Source organism: Microtus oregoni, unplaced genomic scaffold, assembly GCF_018167655.1.
Source record: "Microtus oregoni isolate MIOR12 unplaced genomic scaffold, Mior012 000031F_ref0000149, whole genome shotgun sequence".
NCBI classification, from domain to species: domain Eukaryota; kingdom Metazoa; phylum Chordata; class Mammalia; order Rodentia; family Cricetidae; genus Microtus; species Microtus oregoni.
Window position 1 is genome coordinate 28,114,621 of NW_024543090.1, and position 10,371 is coordinate 28,124,991.

Sequence of the window (10,371 nt, forward strand, 5' to 3'; positions counted from 1 at the left end):
GTTCAAGTCAGCCTGGTCTACAAAGTGAGTTCCAAGAGAGTCAGGACTACACAGAGAAATCCTGTCTCCAAAAAAAAAGAGTAACAAATAAGTGATTAGAACTTGAAAAAAATGAGGTGGATAAGGAGAACAGCATCACTAAGGCAAAAACACTTCTAGGAAGTGTTTCCTCAGGATCAGTACACTGTAGTCCAGATGGGAACCAAGGCTGTACCTCATGCTGGCAGCCAAACTTGGTCACATATAAGAGTGATACTTGGTTCTAAAGGCATGAAACAGTCAATGAGACCAGCTGGGGCCTGACGCTGTGCGAGAGCAGGAGAGGCCAGAGGTGAAGATGCAGCCTCAGTTGCTATAGAAGGTCCAGGAATGAAGAGGCCAAGTTGAGGCTTGGTACCATATGTGACAGGGTCAGAGTCCCTAAAGAGAGCCCAGGAAAGGCTACTGGTTAAGGTGCAGACCAACTAGAGCAGAGACTCCAGAATTTGAGACATGGGACAATCACCAAGGATAGCAATAGCTATGAAATGGAGCTGGTCTGAGCCTGAGACATGCTATGTATGAAGAGACAGACAGAGGTGGAACTACCTGTGCCCTTTAAGACCCAGAAGATCGTGAGTCCCAGATGTCTGACACTTAGCTTTACATCAATGGACTTTGGTTTTGCTTTAATCTGAATGTAACTGTGCCCTGGTTCTTCCCTGTTGGAATAAGAAAGTATTTAACTTGTTTTCAGATTTTACAGGAACCTACAGTTAGGAAACCTAGCTAAATAGAGACTTTGAACTTTTGGGGGAGGGGGGTTGTTGTTGTTTTTTCAAGACAGGGTTTCTTTGTGTAACCCTGGCTGTCTTGAACTTTCTTTGTAGGGCAGGCTGGCCTTGAACTCAGAGAATTGCCTGCCTCTACTACCACAACCAGGCACAAGTGACTTTGAACTTTTAAAGTGTTTTAAAGACTCCTGGACTTTTAAAAGTTGGAATGTTTTAATTATTATGTTAATATGAGATCTTGAGAATAAGAAAGTGAGTTGTGGTTTAATAGTAATGTAGTAGCACTGTCAAGTTGACAAGGGGTCAGTCAGTTGTCCTGATCATTCTGTCAACCTGACACACGCTAGAGTTATATCTGGGAAGATGAACTTCTGAAAATCCGAGACTTTTTTTTTTTTTTTGACTAATGATTGACGTTGGAGGGCACAGTTCACTGTGGGCAATGTTACCCCTGGGAAGCTGGTCCTGAGTTGTATAAAGCAGGAAGAGCAGTCATGAGGAGCCAGCCAATAGGCAGCACTGCCCCAAAGTCTCTGCTTTAGCTCTTGCCTCTACGTTTCTGCCTTAAGTTCCTGCTCTGACTTCCCTCCATGATGGAGCACAAGATGAAATATACCCTTTTCTCTGCAAGTTGTTTTAGTCATAGTGTTTTATAACAGCAATAGAAACCCTAACTAAAACTTTTTAAAAATGATTTATTCATTTTTAGGTGCACTGGTGTCTTGTCTGTTTGATGGTGTCAAATCCCTTGGAACTAGAGTTACAGACAGTTATGAGCTGCAATATGGGTACTGAGAATTGAACCTGAGTCCTGTGGGGGAACAGCCAGGGCTCTTAACTGCTGAGTCATCTCTCCAGCCTATGACTAAGAAGGCCGTGGTCTATGCTTCTGGAACTATAAACCCAAATACACCCCTTCCTTATATTGCAATAGACAAATATCCACTACATCCATCAAGAAATTTCTTGGACTCAACTAAAAAAAAAAGACTTCAAAAAGTCACAGATAGTGCTGGAGAGATGGTTCAGTGGTTAAGAGCCTTGGCTGCTCTTCCAGAGGTCCCAAGTTTAATACCCAGCACTCGCATTGTGGTTCACAACCACCCACAAGGCCGGTTCTAGTGAGTCTAATGCCCTTTTCTGGCATCAACCATCATTACTTACATATGATACAGGACATACATGCAGGCAAAACACCCATGCACATAAAATGATAAAAATCAAATAATTTTAAAAAAGACCATAGATTATCAACAAGTCAATATCAACTGTTCCTCTCTGATGACAGTTCTTAGATTAACCATAGAGCAGATAGATCCTAATCCTGCTTTTTGCTCTAGGAGGGAGAGAAAAAACTTATTTCTTTAATGATGTATAACTAACTAGTAAGAACTGAATGTTTCCAGGATAGTCAGAACTGCTACACAAAGAAACTCTGTCTCAAAACATGAAAAACCAAACAAAAGAGAACTGTAGGCATTATCTAGATGTAGTAGCACTACCTGTGATCCCAGCAGTTAGAACACGGAGGCAGGAGGATTGGGGTTTTGAGGTCTAACTAGACTACAAGCCAGACCCAATTCAAACAAAACAGTAAGAAAAGTAGTGTAACTTCAGGGTATGTAATTTGATGTTTCTAAATATACTGCGAAGTGATTGTAATTAAACTAATATATCTATTACCCAAATATACTCTCAGCAGATTTCAAGTATATAAAATATTATTCATCACATCAATTAGATTTTCAGATTGTATTCCTTTTATGACAATAAGTTTAAACACTTTAAATATATCCCCTGATTCTCTCCCAATGTTATAGGTGTAGATCTGGGTCTTTTAAAGATTCCTGCCTAAATATTTAGGTTCTTATGTTCCACAGCAAAGAATTGGACATGGGACACATGATTAGAAATAGGAATAGAGACAATGTCAGAAAGGGAAAGCACTCCTGAGGATGGGAGTGGGCTGGTGATCTGAGGGGAAAATCTCAACAGAGCATATAGCCCTTTATATAACACCTCTCCCACCTACCCCACAGTAGCATCGTTCTTCCATATGTTGCATGAAGGCCAGGTGGTAAAGGGCTTCCAATCTGACACTCTACCACTCTACTCCCCACTGTTCTATACTCTACTTGTTTCTGACTTTTTACATTCCATATGCTTTTAGTCAATAAAAACCCTAACTACAATACATACACTTACAAATATTATTTAACTTTTTTGTTGGTTTGTTTTTTGAGACAGTGTTTCTCTGTAGCTTTGGAGCCTGTCCTGGAACTCCTTCTGTAGACCAGCTGGCCTCAAACTCACAGAGATCCACCTGTCTCTGCCTCCCAAGTACTGGGATTAAAGGTGTGTGTTATCACCACTCGGATTAACTTTTTGATATATTAATTTTAGTTACCTTAAGACAAAATTTAGTTTAAAAAAAAAGTCCAATAAGCACCCTCAAAACTGCTAGCTAGACAGTGAATTAACAGCATTGCTTATAGCTGATCAGCTACTGAAACTCAGTAATTTTTCTGACACAGGCAGTAAAAATCCCAAAGGACAGGTGGTCAGCTATTAATTAAAGGTTCTGTTTGCTAATCTAGCATCATAATTTCAATCTTAGGTCCTGCCAAGTAGCTGGAAGGAGAATATGGGTAGAGGAGAATGTGTTGAAAACATAAAATGTGACTCTTTTGGCCCATGTTGGCTGAAGCCACACACAGGGTCTGAGACTGAACACAGAAGCTTTAAGATGAGTTGGTAAATGAATGAGGCAGGCCCCACAAGAGCTGGAATCAGTGAGTCCGGAATGCAGCACTGGGGTGGGCATCAGGGGTTTCTTCTTGGCTTTCAGGTAGTTTAGCCAGGTTTAAAATGTCACAGTTCTAGTCGGACACATTCCAACAGAGTTGCTCAAAGTAAATCCAAGCAGGCCCTGAATGATAATATGGTGGGGAAGGTGAGAAAGGTGTAAATATATATATATATATATATATATATATATATATATACTTTAAGTATATTAAAAACCACAAGGAAGCTAGAGCAGTGGTTCTCAACCTTCCTAACGCGACAATCCTTTAATTCTTCCTATAGTTCTTCATATTGTGGTGACCCAACTATAAAATTATTTTCAATGCTACTGATGTAATTTTGCTACTGTTATGAACTGTAATGTAACTATTTTTGAAGATAAAGGTTAGCTAAAGAGGTTGAAACACACAGGTTGAGAACCACTGGCTCACTAGGAGCGCATACTGCATGCATTAGTTCCTTCCCTGCTGTGGTGATGATAAAACACCATGAACAGGACACCTTACAGGAGAGGTTAAGAGTCCATCATGGTGGAAAAGCAGGAGGAACAGGAGGCTAAGAGCTCACATCATCTACCATAAAAAAGAAACAATAAATAACTGGAAGTAAGATAAACTTTTTCATCTCAAAGCTACCACTAATGGTATACTTTCTTCAGCAAGACTGTACTGCCTAAACCTCCTCAAACAGCAGCAAAACTGGGAACCAGGTGTTCAAACGCCTGAAACTACAGAAACATTGTATCATTCAAAGCAGACACTTAGAGGTAGATTCTCTTAATAAAGTGACTTTTGTCCTAACAAAGCAAAAGATACATCAAATACATAGCCAGTAAGTGTTTAGATATATAACAAAAATTAATCTGAAAAGGGGATATGTAAAGAAGTAGTGGGGCATTATCTATTAGAAAGCCTTGTTAACACTAAACAAATGATATTAACACATGATCTACCCCTCAGTATTTTCATAGTTCTTTATTGATACATACATTTTTCTCAGGCCTTAATACAGAATTTACTCTTTTTTTTAAAAAAAAGATTTATTTATTTATTATGTATACAACATTCTGCCTCCATGTATGCCCGTACGCCAGAGGAGGGCGCCAGATCTCATTACAGATGGTTGTGAGCCACTATGTGGTTGCTGGGAATTGAACTCAGGACCTCTGGAAGAGCAGCCAGTGCTCTTAACCACTGAACCATCTCTCCAGCCCCCAGAATTTACTCTTAGGTTAGTAGATAACTTTTCCAAACTACTAAGAATCCCCTCACATAGTTAAAGTCTGTATTTGTCAAAGTAGAATAAGTAAAACTGAGCTGCATGTAACCTATCTATATGTAAGGAGCTTACCCATAAAGTAAATCCTACTAGTTTTCATGTTAGTGGAAGAAAATATGGTATAATAAACAAATACATCTGCTAGATTGTTGTGGCCCACACCTTTAATCCCAGCACTAAGGAGGCAGAGGTAGCTGGATCTCTGTGAGTTCGAGGCCAGCCTGGTTTACATAGCGAGTTCCAAGACAACCAGAGTTACACAAGAGAAACCCTGTCTCTGGTGGCACACGCCTTTAATACCAGCACTCAGGAGGCAGTGGCAGGCGGATCTCTGTCGAGGCCAGCCTGGTCTACAAGAACTAGTTCCTGGACAGGCTCCAAAGCTACAGAGAAACCCTGTCTCAAAACCCCCACCCCCAAGAGAGAGAGAGAGAGAGAGAGAGAGAGAGAGAGAGAGAGAAACCCTGTCTAGAAAAACAAACAAAAATAGCAGTGATTTTACTTTTTAAAAACAAAGATTTCTGTCTTTATTATGCATATTACCATGTGCTTGTCAATACGTGCCAAAAGAAGGTGTCAGAGCCCCTGGAGTTGCAGTACAGCTGGTTGTGAGCTGCTCAGTGTAGGTGCTAGGAACCAAACTGTGATACTCTGGAAGAGAGCAAGTGCTCTTCAACTACTGAGACATCTCTCCAGCTTCCAATCTTACTTTAAAGCAAAAACAAAAAACTTACCCTTAACACCTTTCATCTGAAAGCTCACAGGTATACATCTCCTCAATAGTAAGCTCCATTCCCAGGCTGATCAATACCTAATCCACCATTTAGTAACTTGGAAATTTTAATTGTGCTTCTCTTCTTATTTAATTAATAGAGAAATAAGTATTTACTTCATAGTTTTCTTGAGTGATTAATATGTAACTGGCTGTGTAAAACATTCAGAACAATAGCTAACATCTACTAGCTAATCACATTAAATTTTGTTTCAAGCCTATTATATTCTTACAATATCCTGTGTCTGTTATAGTAAATTATATTCTTTTTTTTTTTTAGTAAATTATATTCTTAAAGATTACAAAAACTTGATTCACGCTGGGCAGTGGTGGCGCACGCCTTTATCCCCAGCACTCGGGAGGCAGAGGCAAGCGGATCTCTGTTGAGTTCGAGGCCAGCCTGGTCTACAAGAGCTAGTTCCAGGACAGGCTCCAAAGCTATAGAGAAATCCTGTCTTGAAAAAAACAAAACAAAACAACAACAACAAACTTAATACACACATTAAAAGGTAAGGTGGGGCTCAGCAATTAAGAGCACTGCCTGTTCTAAAGGTCCTGAGTCCCAGCAACCACATGGTAGCTCACAACTATCTGTAATGAGATCTGGTGCCCTCTTCTGGCCTGCAGGCCTGCAGGCATGTATGCAGGCAGAACACAGTATACTTAATAAATCTTAAAAAAAAAAAAGGGGGGGGTGCTAGAGACATGGCTCAGAAATTAAGAGCACTTGTTAAGTTCAATTCCCAGCAACCATATGGTGGCTCACAATTATCCATGATGAGATCTGGTGCTCTCTTCTGGCATGCAGGCATAACGCTATATTCATAATAAATAAATTTAGTATTTAAAAAGGTAAGGTGAAGCGCTCGCTCAAATATAAAAAAAGGGCTTCTCCAGTCTCCTCCTCATAGTGGCAGCTTCTTAGATACCTTTTCATCTATCACTTCTGGCACACTACCAAACTGTCAGAAGAAAGTGGGTACCACACCTGTTAAATCTCACTTTGTGCATACTTTTACAATAAGTAAACTTTGTCAAGGTTGCTAAAACTGTTGATGTGGCTTGTCTTAGGAGTCTTTTTTTCTTCCCAAGAGTAAAGGAAAAGATTGAGGTTTCCAGTACTCTGGAATGTGGATAGTTAAATATTAGATTAGTATGTTTAAATAATGGGAGGAGAGACAAGAAAGTGCTAACAGACTCTAATCCTAACATAGCTCCTGACATCAAATAGAGAAAAATGATCATCTACCTTTAGAAGTTAATGAGAGCAGCCTATGACATTAAACTAGGTGGAGCAGCACACAACTATAGTTACAGTTATTTAGGAGGCGGAGACACAAGAATCCCTTTGGCCCAGGAGGTGGAAACCAGCCTGGGCATAATAGCCTGAACCATTCTTTAAAAAGTGAGAAAAATAAATTTAATCTGATAAAGTAAGAGCCAAGACTACCAAAGTTGAAGAACTGCTCCCCTTCAGACAGAAAGACTCAAGAGGTTCTAAAAATTCTAAATCTTCAGGGAAGTGGGCATTCTAACCAAAAACACATTATACAGATAACCATTTTCTAAATATAAATGGAACTGAACCAGAGAATCAACAAATCTCTAAAAGTACTAATGCACTTCAAATTAGAATGGTGGCACACGCCTTTAATCCCAGCACTTGGGAGGCAGAGGCAGGCGGATCTCTGTGAGTTGAGACCAGCCTGGTCTACAAAAGCTAGTTCCAGGACAGGCTCCAAAACCACAGAGAAACCCTGTCTCGAAAAAACAAAACAAAACAAAACAAAAAAACCTTTAAAATAAACTGAAAAGTTCAATTCTCCAATTCATTGTAATGTTAACCACCCAATTCAATAGAAGTTAGGACTTAAGCAGTAGGAAAAAAGATTAAGACTCAATTTAGCCGGGTGGTGGTGGCCACACCTTTAATCCCAGCACTCAGAAGGCAGAAGCAGATGAATCTCTGAGTGCTAGGATGGCAGGGAGTTAAACAGAAAAATCCTGTCCCGAAAAACAAAAACAAAATCAAACAAACAAATGACTCTTAATTTCAAATTTTAAAGTGAGATTCCTCAAGTTTATCCATGTCCTAACAATATTAAGTTCACACTATCTGACATACATGGTGAATTACTTACAAAGTAATTTTGGGGCGATTTCATCAATTAATGAAAGAATTTTTTTTAAAATACAGAGTCAGTGTGTTCAAATTTATGCTGGTTACCATCTAAACTGAAAAGCTAGTTGTATCACTGAATAAGTAAGTATCTAACAGCTTGCAAGACACTTTGATTCAACTCACCCTCCAGTAGAAGCCTTTAAATCAAAGCCACTTAAGTACTTAAAACGAAATGATTTAGCGGAGGTAGTGGGATTTGAAGTTTCCTTTCAGGAAATAGAAAAAGTCAGGGATGGTGACAGACAACTGTAATCTCAGCGCTGAGGAGATCGAGGCAGCTTCGGGGTTTGAGGCCACCCTGGACTACAAGCGACCCCGTCTCAAGAAAAAAAAATTTAAAAAAAAATAAAATCGTCTTCACTGACATCTTACGAAAGAAGGTGGAAAACGCATTATTTATTCAAAGTTTAACACACAATACTTTATAAGTAAAAGCCCGATTTAAGTTTGGTAAGCATTTCTCAACCGAGCCCGGCGTGGTGGCGCACGTCTTTAATCGCAGCACACGAGCGGCAGAAGGAAACGGATCTCTGAGTTTAAGGCCAGCCTGGTCTACATAGTGAGTTCCAGGACGGCCAGGGCTACACAGCGATACCTTGTCTCAGAAAGAAAGAAAGGAAGAAAGCTAAACCTGTCAGGCTTCGCCAAAGGGAGGCCAGTTTGCACAAAGTGCACAAGTGAAACTACTGACCAGGAATGCCTGCCCTGCTCAGGTCCTCGATCTAAATGGCTTTCTTTGTAAGAAATCTCCAAATCCGGTGCCCGGCCTTAGCGACAACAAAAGCTCTCCCCACCGCTGCACCGCAGCGACTCCCTCCCGTCTGCACCTCGCTACTAACTGTCTGGGACAGCAGACGAGGGAGTTCGACGCAGACCTGGCACCCACTGTCTCAGCCTTCCCCGTCCCTTCCCTCTCGCTTAAGGAAAACCCGAGCCCATTACCGTCTACAACATCAAAATCCCTCCCGTTCGGCTACGGAAAGAAAAAGAAGAAAAAAAATAGAGAAATGTACCTGTAGAGCGTTTGCCGCACAGCCAACAAGTCCCAGCTAGGAACCCGCTCCCTTCCCCTTTCCGTTACCACGCCAGCCCTCCCTCCTTTTCCGTGTCAACCCGGCGGCTCCTCGGCTGGCGACGGCGCCCCGGAGGCCCGCAGAGCTCCCCGGGGCGCCGCGCGTGCTCCCGCGAGGCCCGCCCGCCCGCCCGCCGGCCCGCGCCAGGCCCGGCTCCGTACCATTCTCCTTACGGGGCGGACTCCGGAAGGGCAGCGGCTCCTCCTCCACCTCCGCGGCCTGCAGCCATCTATCGGAAAGCGTCTCCGGAGGCGGTGGCACGGGCCACCGAACAAGGACAGCCCCGGGAAACCTTCTCAGAACTAACTCAGCTCCGGCGCTAGCAGCAGAAGTCGAGTCTTTCATAATTGTGCGACCAGCTCCGCCGGGTGACTGGCCACAGGGACGCGCCCGCGCCCGCCTCCGCCGGAGACGGGCCGAGGCAGCCACGTGACGGGCGCGTCGACTGCGTCGCGCGGAGGGCGCGTCACGTGAAGGGCGCGCTGACTGCGGCTCACGCCGAAGCCCCGCCCAGCCTCCGGGAAGGGCCTCGCTGCCGCTCTCCCGGTGCGGCCGGCTTCGCCTTCCCTTGCCCCGGCCTGTGTGAGAACGTGGTCCGCTTTAAGACACGGTTCGCCAGGCGCAGCTCCCACGGCGGCACCGCACGCCTGTAGCTTTTGTGCTCTACGTTGCTTACTTGTGATCGCTTTCCGCACGCTCCTCTTTCCCATCAAGGGTGCAATCTGTTTATTATTTTTATCTGTTATTAGTGGCTTATTTTATTATTTTAAGTGCATGTGTGACTTGCCTGAATGTATGTCTTGTGTACCATGTGTGTGCAATGTCCTCAGATCCCCTGATCTGCAATTCCAGACAGTTAGTGGTTTTTGAGTCTCTTGTAGCCCAGGCTTCTGGCCCCAAGTGACCTTGAACTCTGGATTTTGCTTTTTCTCCCCAGTGCTGGGGTTACAGGCGTTTGCCATCCTGAAATAGTTTTTTAAGGCTAGGAGTAACGGTACATGCCTGTAGTTCCCAGCAATCAGAACGCTAAGGCAAAAGGATTCCAGTAAATTCGAAGCTGGTCAGACACCGTCTTAAAAACACGAAACCAAACCTGCTTTTGACACGTCTTCTTTCCGCTCTGACAGATTTAAAGGCTCCTCGTCTTAAGGCTCCATTCTGCCTCTATCTTCTCTCTTTAATTTTTTTACATTAAAAACTCGATGTGATGATGCATGCTTTTAATCCCAGCACTCTGAAGGCAGAGGCAGATGAATCGCAATAGATTGAAGGTCAGCCTGGTGTACACAGCAAGTTCCAGGCCAACCAGGAATACATACTCCCCACCCCATTTTGCAGGAGTAGGAGGAAAATGTTTTAATTGCAGACCATGGTGGCACATGCCTCTAATCCTAGCAGTTGGGATGTTGAGGAAGGCACATTTCTGCTTTCAAGGCCCACCTGGTCTACATATCAAGCTCCAGGCCAACCAGGACTACATAATGA

At 42.8% G+C, this 10,371-nt stretch overlaps 1 protein-coding gene across 3 annotated transcripts in view; it reads right to left on the minus strand.

Annotated features, from left to right (window-relative positions):
* Nucleotides 1-9,291, minus strand: part of Trpm7 (transient receptor potential cation channel subfamily M member 7) — an 89,408-nt gene extending 80,117 nt beyond the window's left edge. For all 3 annotated transcript variants that reach the window (XM_041679288.1, XM_041679287.1, XM_041679289.1), the window contains exon 1: nt 9,048-9,291. In XM_041679288.1, coding sequence (XP_041535222.1) covers nt 9,048-9,050 — 3 coding nt within the window. In that variant the 5' untranslated portion in view covers nt 9,051-9,291. The remainder of the gene's footprint in view (nt 1-9,047) is intronic.
* Between the last annotated feature and the right edge of the window lie 1,080 nt (nt 9,292-10,371).